Here is a 19,666-nt window from a genome sequence, read left to right as displayed (position 1 = left end):
CAGGTTTGCGTTTCCCTCTTGCTAGTAGTACTAGCTGCTCATTACTGCTATCACCATTCCGAGGCAGAAAATTTGGGACCTCTAATCAACTCGCCAATCCGGCTCTGTGTGTCTAAACGCTCGCAACTTGCCGGCAAAACGGCCCAACATTCACGGAAAATCTGGCAGTGTAAAAGGGGCTAAAAATGGACCACATGACAGCTCCCCAAATGTAAACCCAAAACATCTTGATCACCCCCTGCTGGCTGGCTGCAGTATAGGTGATAAAGCCTGCCCCCTCCATGTTAGCAGATAGGACATGGGCCAAAGTAAAAAATCAAAGCACACATCAAATAAATTTTTCTCAAAGATAGTTTCTACCATTTTAGACAGTTGTGATCACACTAACATATGTTTAAGTGCTGGTTTTGCAAAATGGAAATATGTCAAAACGTGGGACGGTCATGCAAATCAGCAACAACAATTACAACAATGTTAATCAGCCAGCTAGTTAGCAACCAAGACATCAGCATACTACTCGCGTTTTTTTTCTTTGTTATGCTTATGTTATAAAAGAAAGGACCATAATAGATAATACAAAGGTTATCATAATTGTTGTAGCTTTATTAATGAAGAAAATACATTTGGTTTCTTTTGTTGCTTGTGCAGCCTTCCTGTCAATGATTTTTCATAACACTCGGTTTGGAGTGTGCCTCTGAAAAACCTCCATTTGAAGGGCCATGTAGCCCAAACACTTCACCCTGCCCCTCTATCCCAGCACAAATTGGGACACCCTACCCCTGGATGTGAGCACAGATTGGAGGTGTAAGAACTAAGTGGTAGGAGCAAGGGCTGTATTGGGATTGGGTCCAATATTTCATTTTGAATTATGTGTTTCTAAATTTGCTGTATGTGGGTATGACATGTTTCACAGTGGTGATTATTATTTTAGTTAGCGGGTGCATGCTTTAGATTTAGAAATTAGGACAGGTGCTACAGGCCTGAATAAATCATCAGGTTTGGGTTCTCAAACAGGTCGACACATTTTATATTTTTCTGTACAGAATTTAAAAGCTCCAAACACCGGGCTGCTCTGCAGATAATTGACCTTGTCTGCTGTGTGCCCTTGCCATCAGCAGAGAGCACTCTGATGCCTCCTTTCATTAGAAAATTGTCAACTTCTCCTTAGATAAAGTTTGTGGCTTCCTCTCTAATAGCAATGGTAATGAGTAACCTAATTATAAATTCATATTAATCTTGGCTCATTAGCGACTGTAAACGAATATTGACTTTTATCCGAACAACAGCAGACTCAGTGCAACATGTCTAACTCAAGCTGAGGAGATAAATGATGCTATAAGAGCCCAACCCAGGAAGAACATCAGACATCCCTCTTTCTTCCTGTTAATGATGTACAAAAAGAACATCCATTTACTTTTAAAACACAATATCAAGTCAAATTACATCTCACCTTGAGTGTAAACAAATGCAAAATATATTTTATCTCTTCTAGATGTTTCACCGTAGACATGACTAGTTACTAATTTTAGAGTTTAGCTGAAAAAAGCATGCGTGCTAACAGTAGTATGTCGAACCCCCGAGCTCTATCCCATTTGATAACCACAAGGTCTGTCTTTCTTTTCAGGCAAGTCAGCTTCCCCCTCACCTCCAAGCACTCCAAAGTCCCCAGTGACCAAACCCACTCGTTCCACCATAGGTAGAGCTGCAGCACATTCTGACACAACCAGCATCAATCCACGGAGACAAGCAAAGACAGTGACATAAATATGGAAAAGTCGGAAAACCAAATACATGTTTATGTTTAGTCAGAACATTTTGCAGTTACTAAGTGATGTGATGACCCTTGAACCCCTTTGGTTGGCTGCTGGCCTCAAAGTAAATTGATAACACATAAACAAAGATACAAAATACCTCCATATTATGTAGGCTGATTACTATTTCAGATTACTTTTAACAAATGGTGTCATCCAGTTGAAACAAGGATTGAAATGTGAAGTAACAGCTCTGTTTTATTGTTTGTTATAAGAGGAGGGCACACTGATGGAAAAAGCGGTTTTTAATTTCTCTGCTGTACCACAGGGAAATCTAAGATACTAGATCCATATCCCGACCCGACAGTGAAGCTGTGGAGTGCAGTCACTTGAAGGGGACAAATATGTCTAATTGTCAGTGATTGATCTGTTGGGCCTCGATCCCCCCTGTACACGTCAGTGTATTGACCCAACAGTCACCTGACATTTCCATGTAATCTTCAACTGGGTAAACAGCAACACTGCTCAGGGACAAGAAGTTGTCCAGGGCAGCATCTGAGCGGAGAGAAAATAGTGAGGATGAACGTCCTCCTGGGCCGTGCCGGGGAGGTGTGAGCTCATACTGGGAGGGTGATATTTGCAGGACACTGAGATAAGTGGATAAGTGGAAGCTGTTGAAGGCACCTGTATCAGAATATTTTCCGGCTTCTCCTTATAAAGAAAAGCCTCCTGACTTTGAAGGGGCGTCTTCCAGGGCAGCAGCTCCCTGCTGGGTGAGCAGCTGCTTTCTGCAGCATTTAATGGCAAACTGAGGAGTGCAGTGACAAAACACGGCAGCCAGCCTTGGGATATTTTTAGTTTCAGGGCCTATGTCAGGCGAAGTCATCGCACAGTTCCAATGACTGGAATTACCATAGATGCAGACTAATCCATCAGCATTAGTCAGAGAGTGTCATTTGCAGTGGTTGGTATGGGCAGTGCAGACGCAGGTGTCCTTGTGTGCCGAATTATCACCTGAGCAAATAATGCACCTGAGCAGGAGACACAGCAGAAGATTTGCATGTTTGCCGTGGGGAAATGAAGTGGATTGTGCTTTGTTGACTGGCTTAGACAGCTGCTGTCAAAGCATACTTTCCCCATACTAATGATGCACATCATTCACCACATTATTAGACTGTTTGTCTTCCCTGTTGGGTATCAAAAGGCTACATTACATGATATGTCTGAGGCAGATAAAGCTTTGTACGGATGGAATTTGTTCTTGCTTTCAAAGTAAATAACATAAAATATGATTATGAAAGCCCACTAATAATTGGACACCTCAAAGAAAGAGAGTATAACCAAGGCTGTAGCAGCCACTGAGATCACTGAGCTCATGTCCCCAGTGTTGCTTCTGGGAATTAAATTACACATCATTGGCTTCAAAGACTGAGGCAGATTTTTTTTATTTACTAAACATTAGAGCGGAAACTATTATTTGATTAATCAATCAACAGAAATGACTTTGATCATGGATTCATTGTTTAATTATTGTTTAGTAACTAGTCATTAATCATTCAAAAACACCAGAGCTCTGGTCTTCAATGTGAAGATTTTTTTTTTTTTTTTGCTTTAATCGATTTTGTTTCGTAGTGAATAAAATATCTTTGGGTTTTGGGCTGAGATGTACAAAATGAGACATTTGTAGGCATAACGTCAGGCCTGGGAACAGGTGCTTGGCATTTTTTATTATATTCTGTCATATCAAAGACTAAATGTTTAATCAAAAGCTAATCAGTTCTGGATAATCTATCATTTTTAGGGGTGATTAGACCTCAGGACTGTATTTCTAAAATTCTGGCTATGGCCCTGAGAACAGACATTATTTGAACTAGTGCTGGCTGAGTAAAACATCTTTTGCGATATGACCATGACATATCATAGTATGGCCTACTGTGGTCCTTAAAATACATATTTTTTCCCTGTCACCTGTAGTACTATTCATCAATATATATATTCATCATTATAAATTGTTTAGGTGTGAGTTGCAGAGTGTTGGAGATATAATCCGTAGAGATGTCTGACTTTTCTCTAATATACATATAATGGAACTAGATGGCACTCATCTTGTGGTGCTCTAAGCTCCAAAAAACATGTTAACTCAAAAGTAAGATCTCTTTTCAGAAGTAATGGTCAGGTTATTTAAGATAATCCACACACCTTTATGTGAGCAGTTGCATGTAGGAACCAGGGATGAGCAGGTACCATTATCTGTATCTGTTTGCCCATTTCAAGTACAGATACAGATACAGATAATTTAGTTGGCTGGAGTTTGACCAGGAAAGGGGTGGGAACTGGGTAGAAATTGATATGTTTTGACCAGAAGTTGCTATATTTATATTTTTATCAGGAAACAATTCACACAACAGTCTTAGAATGGAGCTTCAGGTCATTTTTGATCAGACAGCGACCCAAATGAGGATTTTGCTTCATCATGAGCACGAATATTGAGACATTTTACTTGGATGATACTCATACTCGTAAAAAGTACTTTATCTGTACCAGATACTTGTTTCATCCGAGTATTTTTCTCAACCCTACTGGGTTTTTTTTCTACTGAACAACACCCACTAATTGTGTCCCTGCACAGAAGGACGTGTGCATCTACTGCTAACTCACCTAGCACCACTGAGCTAGCTAATGTCGCAGCTCAGCCAAGGAGGATGCCATTAATGTTTCCATCTTATGCTGTCACAGGCAAGAGCCTCATTGTACAGGAGTAGATGCACTCTTCCTTCTATGCTGTGATATGGTTGGCGCAGTGATATGGTGTAGTTTGGTAGACAAAAAATTGTCCCTATATGAAACTGCTCACTGCAAGGTCTATGGATTATTGTGGAGTAATCAAGTCATGATTTCTGGAAAGGGGGCATTGCTTTTGAGTTTTTCAAGTGTACATTGTTTGTTTATTTTGGTTTGTTTTTTGGCACCATCTAGTTCAATTATAATGGTGAGAAAGCAGAGACCTCTATGGCTGATATCTCCAACACTCAGCAACTCACACCGAAACAATCTAGACTGGTAAACAGCACTACAGTTACGAGGACAAATGCATATTTTTAAATTTGGGGCTGAACTGTCCCTTTAAGGTCTCTGTGGCTCTTCATTTTTCATCTTTCATTTCCATATTATTATTCACCCAAAGTCCCCATCTGTCAGACGTAATTGATACCTCCTCACGATAGTGTTAAGAATCAGAAGAGCACACTTGTTCCTTTCATGGAAGGTGAAGAGCAATAAGCATCCTTCATCACATACTGACAACACTCCTAACCCCTACATTAAGGCTTTGATCTGCTTTGTCCTTTACTAACCCTTCTCTGCCATTTCTCTCCTTTCTCATCTCGTCTCACTTCTCCTTCAGTCCCTGCCATCTTGAATGTTAGCTCAGCTGTTAGTGACAGCTTCGCAAATATCAGCTGGATATCTGGAGGAGAGCACACAGAGTTTTACATTGCATACATGAACAACCGTAAGCTCATACTGCTCCTTTTCATCTGTTAGTTTATGGACGTTGTTAGAGGGATGCTTCAGTGAAACATCTGATACCTTTAGATGTGTTGTGTCTGAAATGGTCCTTCGTGTCTTTTCATTCATATCCTCACTAGATTCAATAGTAGTGTGTTGTCATGAGTACTAACGCACCCTGATCATTCACCCTCTGCACAGGTGAGGGTCTCTGGAAGATATCAGAGGCCTTAAACACCTCTAAGACTTTCCACGTCATTGACGGGCTCGATCCTGGGACTGAGTACACTGTGCGCCTCATTCCAAACAGCTGGCTTGATAATTCTAGTTTATTTGAAGATGTTATCACGACCGGGTTTACAGGTGAGGAGGGCAACTAAAAAGAACAACAAAAGAAAGAAAAGCAGGCAGAACTAATTGACCTCTCATTGAGCGGAGTGCAGTTGCACCCAGCGCGTCCTTGAGCAGTGACTCAAGCCGCGGCGTGTGGTCCTTAGCGGTGTCACTAGGATTTAATTTGGCCGCGCGGACTCGCTGAGAGGAATTACATTTGTACAGCGTTCCTTACTTGATTAATTAGACAAGCAGGATTAGCTGTTTAATATTAATATTGGACCGTTTCCATCAGCGGCGTGCCCGGCCACCTTCAGCCTTTGCATCAGATAGGCTTTGTCGATGTAAACATTCAATCAAGTGTCCTGATGAAAAGGCCAAGGCGTGTCAAAGTCACCGGCTATTGTTCTCCTCAGGTCTGGCCAGCGTCCACGGAGGAATATCCACCCAGGGCTGGTTTATCGGCCTGATGTGTGCCATCGCTCTCCTCACACTCACTGTGTTGATCGCCTGCTTTGTCAACAGAAATAAAGGAGGGAAGTACTCTGGTAGGTGCTCACGTATAGACACACACTCACCTTGCTTGAATAGTAATTGCTGCTCGGAGCATCATTAGATTTCCATTTTGCTGTTTGTTGCTATGAAACAAATTATCAATCACACTAGAAGCCATTACAGGAATATGTAAGCTGATATGTTTTTTTTTTCTCCCAGCCACTAAATTATTTTAATGCAAATGTATACATAAATAGGCTCGTGTATTGATAGGAAAATGAGCATTCCTACTTCATGTCCAGCATTTGAATTTCGCATTATTTGCAGCTTTTTCCAGCAACAATCTAAACAAAGTGCAGCCCACAGCGAGACAGAATGCAAATGCTGCACACGGAGCAGCTGAACAGGGAATGATGACATAAGCTCTGTGGTATCTCAATGTTATTCCTGCTATTGGGGGCATGAGAGTCCTTATCGGCTTTATTATTCACAGCTAATGGCCGTCAGGTTGTCGTCTGGGCAGCGATCGCTTCGCTCGTCAGCAGAAAAAAGAGCGAGACGCAGCTCTGTCCTTTGTTTTCTCATTAAGTTCTCATTATCACCCGTAGCTCCGGCAACCTTTTCTTTCATTTGCCTGAGCTGCGTCTTTTTTTCTCCTGTTACTATAGAACTATACTTTTAAATGTGCACTGTATCATGAATTTGACATTCATATAAAAAGTCAGGCTAGATGAAAAATATTTTATGAAAAATACAGCTTGATATTTTTAAAACTAATGTGAGATAAAAATGTATTTCTTGAAATTTTGCAATCTTTTCTGAGGCTTGCACTGATCTTTCATTAAGCGAATAAGTGCGGGGAATCAGGGACTGAGAGTCTTATTCAAACAATGAAACAGTCAGGGGACACAGTGATCGTCATTGGCAGCCTTCTCTTGAGGAAATCACTGCTATCTTCTTTTCATTTTGTGAGCAGTAAAAGAAAAAGAGGACCTCCACCCAGACGTGGAATCCCAGGGCATGAATGACGACACATTTTGTGAATACAGGTAAGCGTAACCCTCAGAGCACTATTTCACCACCTCGCTGCAATACACGTGCAACAGAGTATGAAATTCTCTTCTGCTGTCCTCTTCTCTCTGTGATTCTCTCTGCATTCCTCCTCTCGCTGAAAAGACACCCCAGCATGCACCAGGTTCACGTGGAGCCTTACACTTCTTCTGTTCAAGACATTTGAAGGCCTGAGTAACTGGAAGTATGTGATAAACAGTGGTAGCATCCCTGAGCTGTTTGCACATTAGTGTTGTCCGAGTGATAGCATCCCTTTATAGGTCATTGTGATCTTAGATACTGTGTTGTGTTGTTGTTTGTGATAGACATTGTATCATAAAGGGAGCCACAGCGCCGCTCAGATGTCGCCATTTTCTGTCCGGAAGGAGCTAAACGCGAGCTGCCCGGCACACAGCGGGAAGCTAAAACCAATCAGTGTAATTGAAAGCAGCTCATCTCCAGGGCAGTGATATCTGGGCACGTTTCATTAATCCTTCAGTGGTCTGCTTCATAAGTCTACCCCAGCATGAGTCTCAGTGTAATTCTCCAATCAGTGGGATCTGCACAGCACAACAAACGCTGATGTGGCTCAGTGTGACAGGGTTCATACTTTGTCATGTTGACTCCAGGAGCTGGTTGCACCAGATACTCATAAATCTATCACCAAGGCTGCGTCCAGACTGTAGGCAAAAGTGGCCCAAATCAGATTTTTTTTTAATACAGAGATCTGGGTTGTTTTTTTTTTTTCATAACAGAGTGAACAGCACAAACCACATGGAATCTGAGCTTTTCAAATCTGATTTGGGCCTGAATCAGACGGGTCCATGTCATTGGTTCGACATCCCATTAGTCCGACTGTCCGCGGTGCTGAACAGCTCGCGGCGCACCATACGCCCGCCGCGACTGGCTTGAGGCGGAGCAGGCTCACGGCTTATGAGTTTGTCACTTTCTTTTTCATTTTAACCCACACCATGATCTTTTCCTAACCCTAACCAAGTGGTTTTTGTGCCTAAACCTAACCAGACCTTAACCACAGGGCATCATGATGATTTTGGAACGGACTTCGGAACAATGAGTTTAATATGGTCGGAACAATGGGATGTCGGACCAATGGGCTGTCGAACCAATGGGCAGTTCCCGAATCAGACACAAGTCTGATCTTTTGCAACCTGACCTCAGTCTGAACAGTCATTTCTAAATTCAAGCAACTTTTACGTCATTCACAGATGGGTCGCCTGAACACAGTGTCTTGCCTCGAGAGTCTTGTGGGGAGGCGTTGACAGATGTAAAAGTAGCCCTTGACAGCCTGAAATTTTGGATGTAATCTATTTCAGTAACATCACAATCCCAAAGTAGCTGCAAATTTGACTCTCTTTATCCACAGCCTCGTCCTCATTATTATCAGCTTGTGAATTCACTGATGGTACGCTACGGTACGGTTCGGTTCAGTTCATTTCGGTACGTGTTTTTTGCTGGAACCATTTTGTACCGTTCCCATTTTTGGTCCCCCCTCTGTTGGGGTACCTAGCACACAGATCTGGTACTTAAAGGTAGAGGCTGTGAACACTGCAGTCCATTGATTGGTCAGTAGCAGATGGTCACCCTGCTCAGGGCTGAGTTGCAGCTGGTTTTGAAGCTTGTGTAACCACTGTTCATACCATGGCAAGTTGTACATACATTAGTAAACCAAACTATAACCATAACATGAAAAGTAGTTTTGCTGCCTCTCACAGCAGCTGTAGTCTGAGAAAAAATAATTTAACTCACTGAGGAGGAACATTTACTTGGAATTTTACTCCATGCATGAGTTGACCCCACTCACATTTAAGTGTACTGTCTGGAATGGAAACGCTAAATGGCTGTCATATTGGCAACATTAAAAAAATAATTTGAACAGACAAAAAAAACAAAACAAATCAGAGCAATTAATCCAAACAACACCCACCAACATATAGTTTTTGTCTGAAGTTGGCAAGGTTACAATCGGCAGTCACTCATAGGACAAATGACACTGCAGTAGTCAACAGTATTTCTCAGCTCCAACTCAGAGCTGATTGGCTCCGATTGGCAGTGATGAAAAAATGACACCATTTTTTCTAGGAAGGCAAAGGCGTGATCTGCTCTAGTCTTCCTTTTTCTGTTTCTTAATAGCTTACCCTGACATACTTACCCTAACCCTAGCAGGGCAGGTCTTGCTTATGCAGTCCTTGAAAAGAAATTGGCCTCCTGTGGGGACATACCAATTATCAACCCTTTTACTTACGATGCAGTGATGTGCTGCCACAAATTCCCTCTGTTCTCATCAAATGTTGTCAAATACACAAGCTTTTTCACACCCCTCAGCGTCTCATAGCAAGGCGCAGGACACCCTTTAGCGTCTGTTTGTGACGCACAACTGAAACACACTGTAACATGTGGTTAAAGTTGTGAAACTGTTGCAGCTGGGTTTAGGCAACAAAACTGCATGGTCAGGCTTAGGAAAAGATTATTTTTGGGTTGAAATAAGTGCAGTTGTTACGTAAGACGTAACGTAATGTGATGTAAATACTTCATGTGAGTGACCTACGTAAATTACAAAATGTTACGTTAAAACAACGCTGAGTTTTGGTTTCACAGGGGACATGAACTGCAGTGTCCTGGGTGAAAGCCTTGCTTTGTTTGACCCATTCAGCTCCTCTTCCTCCTTCCTCCTTTCCCACCCTTTATATTATTTCAGTTGCTCTGAGTGTCAACTATTGCCGTGGGTTTACATAGGATTTAGTTGAAAGCCTGGTGTGTCTCATAGAGGCGCCAAAGAGTGACACACCAGGAAAAAAATTTAAAAAAAATAACGCATTCTCATTTACTGCAGAGCCATGTGCACACTCTGGTCTGCTGGCAATAGAAAAGAAGCCTATTTTTAGTGTGTTTTCCTATATTTAAAGAACCAGCATATACGTGCTAATTTTGGTGAAAACAGGGAATTACTTATTAACCTAATCATATAAAAGCATATAATGTTTTGTCATCTGGCAAGTAAGATGTGTTACAGGGCCAAAGCATGTGCAGCTTAAATAATCAGCAGCAGTTTAATGCTCCCCTCAATACCTCATTTCTCTTCCAGTCATCACTTTGTCTTAGCACGAGTGTTTGTTTGATCGTTCCCCAATGTTTGGCAGAGAGGCTAATGTCAGTCACAGAGGCTCATCGTAGAGGTGATAGCAGTGATAGCTGGAGCCTCTCCAATAAGCCATAGAGTGAAGCCATGGGTGAAATGAGGTGATTCTAAATCCACTGTGCCGCTCTTGCAGTGACAACGACGAGAAGCCGCTGAAGGGCAGCCAACACTCGCTGAGCAGAGAGATCAAAGCAGGGGACAGCGGGGACAGCCTGGTGGACTACGGCGACGAGGACGCTCAGTTCAACGAGGACGGCTCCTTTATCGGCGAGTATGCGGGGCGAAAGGAGAAAAGGGCGTCTGCTGAGATCAAAGCCACCATTCAGACCCCGGCATGAGGAGCGGAACGGCCATCCATCCTCTCCCGGACAACGTTTTCATTAAACCTGCTGCGAGGAACAAATGAAAAAGGAAACAGACATTATCCATACCGAGCACAAGTTTTGTGTCAAATGTAATGCGTCATTGCCAACTGCACACTGCCACCCACATTTTATAAAGCTCTGTTTTGTCAAGTTGCAACAGGATGACCATTACTAAATACTGTGTATATATAGTGTATATTGTATGTGCGGAGTGTCTTTTTTTATAATTATTATTACACAAAAAATGTAGAGGGCTTGGATTTTCTTTTTATTATCTCCATTACTTCAGCTGCAGTGCTGTTTGTACAAATGTTAGGACATTTCACTCTCCATTGCACATCATTATATGCAGCTTTGCCTCTGATGTCATCTTGTAGTAGACCACAGATACAGTAAGTGGGGATATCAAGTTGATATTTTTCAATTGGAGCATATATTACTGACCTTTTATATTTGAAATTGATTCATTAAATATGATGTAAGATGTGTACAAAGGTTGCCTATTAACTTATTTTTTTGCCAGTGGTTTTATACCTGACGAAGTAACAAGGACGTTTACATATCAGAAATAATGATTCTTGAGTCACGAAGCTCCCTGTGATCTTAGAGGAAAATAAAATGTAGCTATTATGTCTTGTTTAGTATTTTCATCCATTGGACACTATAAATTACAGATCTTGGTCTGTGCTTACTATAACAGCTCCATAAACTGCCGTACCAGATCTGAAGGAGATTTTCAAACATGTTATCCATTAAAATTTGCTATATATCTCATTCTTTAGAAATTGTGTAAACCAGTTATTCACCCTTTTTTTTTTTAAGAACTTTAGTATTAAAACTACAACTACACAGTTGAATCCAGTTTATAGACAACATATATTACAATGCAAGCCTTTGCCACAAGCTGGTATTGTAAATGTAGTTGCTGTGAAAACACAGTAGCCAAACAGTCTTCAGAGGAATAGTTTGACATATTGGGAAATATGCATATTTGCTTTCTTGGTGACAGATGAGGCAGTCTCATGTTTGTATGGTAAATATGAAGCTATAGCTGGCAGCCAGTTAGCTTAGCTTAGCATAAAGACATGAAAACCTTCTTCAACCTTTGGGGCTTAAAAAAACATAAAAAATAAAAAAAAATAAAATGAAGCCATCTTGGAGGTGCCAAAAACTGCAGTTCCTTGAATGGCCACTTGAGGCTGGCACGAGAAGTGAGTTAATTCCCATAGACAGCCATGATTAAAAAGCCCAGTTTAACAGCAAAAATCAACATGTTTACAGCAAAACAACGGTTTTGGACTCTCTAGCTGACTTCCTGTTCATGACAACTGTACGTAGTGTGGATTTTTATATAACTCACCCATTTACATTTTATTAAAGTTACCCACAATTAAGAGTGTGGTTACTGTGAGTGACAGGCATCTGCAGATAGTGTCCTCGGGTTCTCAGTCAGATCCAGCCCTCGTCCCTCAGTGGCTCCACCCTCTCGCCTAAATATGGTTTCTTCTGACTCAAAAAATCCAAGATGGCCACGGCCAAAATGCAAGGCTTCAAAACGGGAGTCCACAAATCAATGGGTGATGAAATGGTAGCTATGTCCGTTATTTTATACAGTCTATGCTGGAAATGGTGGTCCCAATGCTACAGCTAGCAGCCAGTTAGCTTAACTTAGCATGAAGACTGGAAACGATAGTCCCAAAGGTAATTAAATCTGTCAAAATTGTTCTCATAAGCATAATAATAATATATTTCCCATAACATCAAACTGTTCCTTTAAAGCAGCCTTCCAGGGATTTAGAGTCTTTTGCTAAAACATATTTTAAAAAAAATGTGAAAAATGGAAGCAGTCCAGAAATCCTACACTTCCCATATATCTTTCTCTCATTAGAAAGGTACTTCTGAATAACACCATTTTGTCAAAGACCTTTACTTTGTCTCTTCAAAATAGTTTTGATTGTAAAATAAAATAAAATAAAATAAATTGTTCTCTAACAGCAACACAGTAATTTGCTATCTCAAAGTCTGAACTGAGATAACCCTGGTGACATCACTATGATGTCATCAGTTATTTTTTCAGACCTGGCAAAGCATCTCCAGAACAACAGAACATTATCCAACTCTACTGAGTACTACTCCCCGTGATCAGTGAACTGATTTTCATGTGTGAACTGTATTAGGCTCTTTAAGAAGAAAGTGCACAGTACCTGTAATAGATTATATATATATGTGACATCTTCCCACCCTGCTGAGATACGGACACTGTAGTCACTGTTACATCAATCTTAACAAGCCTTACTGTGTTACTTTCAATATACTGTCATTCAAACCACAGTCATTATTTTAACTTTAGCACCATGATCAGAAGAATTGCAATGTTTTGTAAAAATTCAGCCATTGCATGTTAAGAATGTTAATTGGTGTTTTTTGATGTCATTAAATTGCTTTACTTTCTTAAATCCTGGTAATGGTCTGCCTGCCTGTTTGGTCACAGCCATCACTAGATGAAGATAATTAATGTTTGTGATACCTACGGGACTGTTTGTACAACCCTATAGAGGAATACTCAACTGAATAAATCTCTGCTTGTACGTCCAGTCAGCAGTAAAATATGACACGAGAGAAAGTGGTACCTGCTGAAACATCCTCATTGCCTCTGAATAAAATAGAAGATGTTTGACAAATGGTTCCCATTTGTAGTACGACTTTAACAAATGTCATGCCAGGGTCAAGTCTCTGTCTGAGCAGAGCTTCTTGTTTGATTACTTTGGCTACAGCAGAGAATCATGAGAAATCAAAGGAGTGGGCTCAGACAGGCACTGGATCATGGAGCGAGAGCTGTAATCATGTCTGATGGTTGATAGTAGGGAGTGGAGAGTGTCACTGTGAGGGTTCTCACTGCGTGGGTCACATCTGCCTCAGGTACTCTGTCATCACTCAGCCAGGTTTGCCTCAGCTGCAGCCGTCAGAGGCTTCAGCCTTCACATACACGACCTTCAGGTGTTGACAGTGGACCCTATGGTAGCCATTTTGAAGGTCCTCAGCTCTCTGGCAACAATGTGAACAGCTGGAAGCATCTCTACACATGCCATCCACGCTGGGGGAAGCTACTTACAGAGCTTAATTCTGCATCATAACAATTACTGCTCTCTGGAGAGAATGAATTACATCTCAGCTAGAGAAATACAGTTTGGACAAAGCCTCTTAGAGAAAATACTTTGAAAAAGACAGAATGATCCAAGGATTTGTCTATAATACAACCCTCACATGGCCAGATGTAAATTGACAGAGCTTTTGTGATATTTCCTTCAACCCATACTGGCCTGAAGTTCCTATTTCCTACAACTTGAGGTGGAGGTCAAAATCAGCGTCCTCACTCTTTGTAAAAATGTATTAAGTTACACTGATGGTTGCCAGAAGAAAATGTTGGCATTGTTGGCTTTGTGCGTTTCTGCGAACTATGACTACCTTAAATTTATACATTCATACGTTTCATAGTAACTTTTCTTGAGTGACGCAAGGTATTAGCTGTCTTTGTAATTTGTGGAGGGGGAGGGTGTCTCTTAAACACCTATCAAGATACAAACCACTGAGGAACCACTGTTCGAGACCAACAAACAACAAAACTGGTTGTGATTGAGTGAGTCATTGCAGTTGCTAACAGCTTTTATAGGCACCAAATGTGGGTGTTGTTCAGTGACTCGTGACTGTTTTTCTTGCAGCTTTCTTAGTAACCCATCACAGCTTTTCTAGTGGCTTTTCAGGCATGAGACAGAGACAGCGCAGATTTTTCTGTCGGTATAGTGGGGCGAAAAGCAGTCATTTTTACAGGTCACGTTGCTGTGTTTCCTGCCGAGATAGCGCCACGAAAAGCAGTTGATTTTTACAGAGACAGTACTGCCTTTTCTGCTGGGATAGTGTCACAAGAAGCAGTCACACTTTAACAAGGCATCGTTTCTTTTGCTGCCGAGATTGTGCCCCCCAAACGGGCACAATCTCGGCAGCAAACATAATCTTTTCCCAACCATACCCATATAGTTTTGGGGCGAAAACCTGACTAAAGCATTGTTCCAGTATATCAAGTGCATAAGACATGTAACGTATTTGTGGTTTGCAGAAACACACAACTTTGTATGAGTGAAACTAACATAAAGCCTCAGCAGCCAGAGTTGTCTACATGAAGCTGCTACAGTATCTTCCAGAACTGGCCTTATAAAAAACAACTAAAGAGCCTCTCAACGGCAGTACTGTTGTAAGATGAAAAAATCCAAACCTATGCCCTTGACTCTATTGCTATTACTATTTTTGATGAATAGAGTGAAAAGTGAATTTCCCTGATTTTCCTAGTTGAAAAAGCGGAGAGATTTGAGGGAAATGAGAGAAATAACTGAAACTCCTGGTGAGTTCTGAGTTTGACCTTTTTTTTGTCTGACTGTTATTTAGATAAACATAAAAAAAGGAAAAGAAGAAACAGAGAGATGTAGGTCCATTCAAACATGGTGAAAGCAACTCTGAACCCATGAAGTGAAGTCGCTCTGAGCTGCTCCACAGAGACGAGCAGGCCTCTACCACTCTCACTGTGCTTCAGCATCAGGAGGAGTTAATAATCCGTGTATAGAAAAAAGTAAAATGAGACAGTAAGAGCCACACTGCAATAATGAGTCTTTGATGCTCATAACCTCCCACTGCCCTTATTATCATCGCATTTAGCTTTGTGTGTGTGTGTGTGTGTGTGTGTGTGTGTGTGTGTGTGTGCACCCCCTATACGTTTGAAATAGGCTACTGGGCAACTTCATGTTACATCAGGTTTTTTTTTCAAGCAAGACTAATTTTCCTTTTAATTCCATGACTTAAGAACTGACACAGCACGCTGCTAGTGACTCTTAGACTTAGAGTCTAATGCACTGACTAATGATTAGACTTCTATGACAACATTCACGTGCCTGAATGAAGAAAGATTGGTGCCTTTCTTGTATAAAACACGCACCTTCTATACAAGGAAGTGGAATAATTCACTAAATATTCAGAAGGGCGGGCAGCACGGTGGTGTGGTGGTTAGCACTCTCGCCTCACAGCAAGAGGGTTGCCGATTCGATCCCGGGCGTGGGAGCCCTTCTGTGTGGAGTTTGCATGTTCTCCCCGTGTCAGCGTGGGTTCTCTCCGGGCACTCCGGCTTCCTCCCACAGTCCAAAGACATGCAGATTGGGGACTAGGTTAATTGGAGACTCTAAACTGTCCGTAGGTGTGAATGTGAGCGTGAATGGTTGTTTGTCTCTATGTGTCAGCCCTGCGATAGTCTGGCGACCTGTCCAGGGTGTACCCTGCCTCTCACCCAATGTCAGCTGGGATAGGCTCCAGCCCCCCCGCGACCCTCAAGAGGATGAAGCGGTTAGAAGATGAATGAATGAATGAATTCAGAAGGGCTCCAGAGAGGGAGTTTTTCACCTTTTGCTCTGCATCACTTGATCCTAAATAATAACGGTTTATACATCGACCTGTTTTTCTGTCCAGTAAGAATGAACAATTAACAAAGAACAATGACACACAGGAATTTTTCATAAAGAAAACAGTCCATATGAGACACATAGCACTCATAACAGACAGCTTTTTGTATTAGGTATTATATATGTATTAAGGATAAGACATTTCTTGCACTTTCTATTTTTAATTTGTTACCCTCAGACCATCGCAAAACTGGCTCTTTATTGTGAGAAATTAGAATTAAACTTGAATTCTACTAGTCACGTTTCAGCTCTTTCAGGCTCCAAGTTCATTAGGAGTGGAGCAGTTAAGTTGCTTTAGATGCAAAGATCAATATCGCTCTCATCGCTATGCATTAAGAACAGAGTTGTGTTAGAACGTGGCTAGCTTAGCTTAGCACAAAGACTGGAACTAAAGGAAAACAGCTAGTCTGTCTTTCAAATACTCATTTTTGCAGTTCATTTCATAGTATTAGAATGCTTCCTTAAAATATCTAATAATAGTTTTTAAGCTTGCTGGCTTAGAATTCAGTTTTGAGGCTGATGAGTTCAACTACAGTACTGATCTGATGCACAGGATGGTTTGTTACACAGAACTTCTGAGAAGCTGTCAGTGGAAACTGTTTGGAAAAGGGCAGGCACTTATAAAAAATACTCGACAGGTGGTTGGATGAGCCATTCACTATTCACCATCTATCCTGCTTATTTTCAATCAGTCAGATCATCAAACTCACAAGCAGAGCCAGTTGGTAAATCAAATTCTTGTCAAAGCCTGTTGAGAGAGAACGTATCCTCCACTGAGAAATTTTTCAGTGCCATTCTTTGCTCTTCTTTAAAGGAAGTAGTACTTTCCAGTTCTGACATAACTTTATGAGCTGCCATTGTTGTTTTGAATGAACAGTTGCCTCTCTGTGTGTTTTGTCTAATCACTTTAAAAATTTGCAGATTGCGACCAGCTGACACTTCTACAGGTTAGAATTCAGTCAGTGCTCATTGTTCAGGAGGTTTTTATCGGGAGCTGAACTATTCGCAGAGGTCTCTTTCCCTCCAAAACAAACAGATAAGAAGATTTAAACTGGTAAAAACCCTGAATAAAGCTCAATCATTCATTCATATTCCGTAACCGCTTATTCTGGTAGGGGTCGCATCGGGGCTGGAGCCTATCCCAGCTGACACTGGGTGAGAGGTGGGGTACACCCTGGACAGGCCGCCAGACTATCACAGGGCTGACACATAGAGACAGACAACCATTCATGCTCACATTCACACCTACGGACAATTTAGAGTCACCAATTAACCTGCATGTCTTTGGACTGTGGGAGGAAGCGGGAGTACCCAGAGAAAACCCTCACTGATATGGGTAGAACATGCAAACTCCACACAGAAGGGCTCTTGCTGTGAGGTGACAATGCTAACTACTGCACCACTGTATCGCCTACTGGCTGAACAAAGCTGTTTCACATAAAAACAAAAAACGCAAAACCCTGAATGGCCCTGTCTAGAGCCAATGTGTGGGTTGTCTGTTCTGGTGGTGCAACATGGCGGACTAAAGGAGGACCCGTTCCCTAGATAGATCTAGATATAAACAACTCATCTTACTATCTTACTATATAATGACGAAATCTCTGTGTGTGTGTGTCTGTTCTACATTTTTCTCCTGACTGACTTGGTCAGTCCATGTGAAATTTGGCACAGTGGTAGAGGGTCATGAGAGGATGTGAATGAAGCAATATTACATCAATTGGCCAAAGGGGGGCGCTATAGCAACCGATTGAAACTGCAAACTTTGAATGGGCATATCTCATGCCCCGTATGTCGTAGAGACATGAAACTTTGCACAGAGATGCCTCTCCTCATGAGGAACAAATTTGCCTCGAGAACCCATAACTTCCAGTTATATAGATTTTCCGCCATTTTGAATTTTTTGAAAAACACTTAAAATCGATCTCTTCCTAGGAAGTTTGACCGATCTGCATGAAACTGGGTGAACATAATCTAGGGACCAATATCTAAAGTTCCCTCTTGGAAAAAGTTGGAAAACTTACTAAAACTGAGTTTCTATAAGGCAATGAATATTGCGGAGGGCGTGGCTCATCACATAAAGGTGTATAACATCTCAAGGGTTCCCCTGATCACCACGCAACTTTGTAGGCATATGATCACACATAATCTCTAATAATATCTAGACCTAACCGCCATATAGATTTTTACTAAACTTGGTAGATATGTTGAACAGGACGCCTCAAGGTGACTGGAGAAATTTAACTCTAATTGGCAACTGGGTGGCGCTATAACAACAGAAAAATGCTTAAAAATGGCTAAAATGCGACCAATCGCTGTGGCTTCCCCTTGTGGCCAAATGTTTTTCCGTTTTTTTTCTAATATTTGCTATGACTAAGTCATGGTATGGTATGCTGTACATAATCACGGTAACTGTCAGTCAGTCAGTCAGTCATTCTATCAGTGCACCCCACTTTTAAGTCAATAGAACATATAAACACTTTAACTATCTGCCTTTCAACGTGCTACCTCAACTACTAATGTACAGTTTTAGCCCACTAACTATCCCACTATTGGCAATGGTACTACTGTACTTTCAATAAAGCAATCGTACTATCAAATTCACAAAAACTCTGTCTGAATACATTGCTCCTCTTAATGGGTTCAGTTGACTATTTAATCTGCAATTTCCTATGACCTGTATCCCAAACACACACCATGTGAAACTATACGTGGGCAACTGTGCACTCAATGGGCATGGACTAATTCTAGGGTAATAAAAAGACAACAATTCTTATTTTCAGGTGATTATACACTAAAGAAAACACACTTATTATATTCTATTTCTGCCAATATATCCCCCTAAATCTTACACACTGAACATTCAAGAACAAATGTAATTCAAAAGAGGGGGGGTTTCTAAAATTTTGTTCTGCTCACTGTGTTTGTGTTCACAAGCCTTGCAGCACCAGGTGAACCTTCGGTATGATGACTTAAATGAATGTCACTATTAAACCAAAACACACACACACACACACACACACACACACACACACACACACACACATTCCCATTGTGTTGTGTGCGTTGGGGTCACAGTGATCACATGATTAATTTGACGGTGATGCATTCAGGTAAACTCCTGTGTGACACACCAGGAGCCGCACTCAGCACAGAGGTGAACGGATTTGCCTATAATGTGAAAGCCATAAAGAACAGCATCATATATTTAACCACTCTTTTATGCACCATACCCTACATATGATTCCATGACCCCAGTCCATTACAATGACAATGTCAAAGGCTTAAAAAATGCTCCATTGTGAGTCCATACCTCTAATGGAATTCACAGCGGGTAATAGAAGGCGAGCGTCTCTATGGGCACCGCCATTTGTTGAGTGATGAATAGAGGAGAGGGCGGGTCAATGACTTAAAGCACAAGGTGGACTTTTAAGAGCTCCAATAACTTGCAAACGCCTTTTTTTCCCCCTTTTTCTCAGACAAAGCGCTCCGGCGGCGTATCATAGAAAT

The 19,666-nt window shown here is 41.4% G+C and overlaps 1 protein-coding gene across 8 annotated transcripts in view; it reads left to right on the top strand.

Annotated features, from left to right (window-relative positions):
- The window catches only part of chl1b (cell adhesion molecule L1-like b), an 84,793-nt gene extending 71,870 nt beyond the window's left edge, over positions 1–12,923 (top strand). For 6 of the 8 annotated variants that reach the window (XM_049573017.1, XM_049573009.1, XM_049573010.1 and 3 more), the window contains 3 exons: positions 6,008–6,139; positions 7,063–7,135; positions 10,427–12,923. In XM_049573017.1, the coding sequence (XP_049428974.1) occupies positions 6,008–6,139; positions 7,063–7,135; positions 10,427–10,631 (410 nt within the window). In that variant the 3' untranslated portion in view covers positions 10,632–12,923. Of the gene's footprint in view, positions 1–5,459; positions 5,622–6,007; positions 6,140–7,062; positions 7,136–7,262; positions 7,339–10,426 lie in introns of those variants that run through there. The other 2 variants (XM_049573033.1, XM_049573025.1) reach the window with 2 other exon arrangements.
- The last annotated feature ends 6,743 nt before the right edge of the window (positions 12,924–19,666 follow it).

This window comes from Epinephelus fuscoguttatus, linkage group LG1, assembly GCF_011397635.1.
Source record: "Epinephelus fuscoguttatus linkage group LG1, E.fuscoguttatus.final_Chr_v1".
In the NCBI taxonomy this organism is placed as follows: Eukaryota; Metazoa; Chordata; class Actinopteri; order Perciformes; family Serranidae; genus Epinephelus; species Epinephelus fuscoguttatus.
This window is presented reverse-complemented; position numbering and strand designations above follow the sequence as displayed.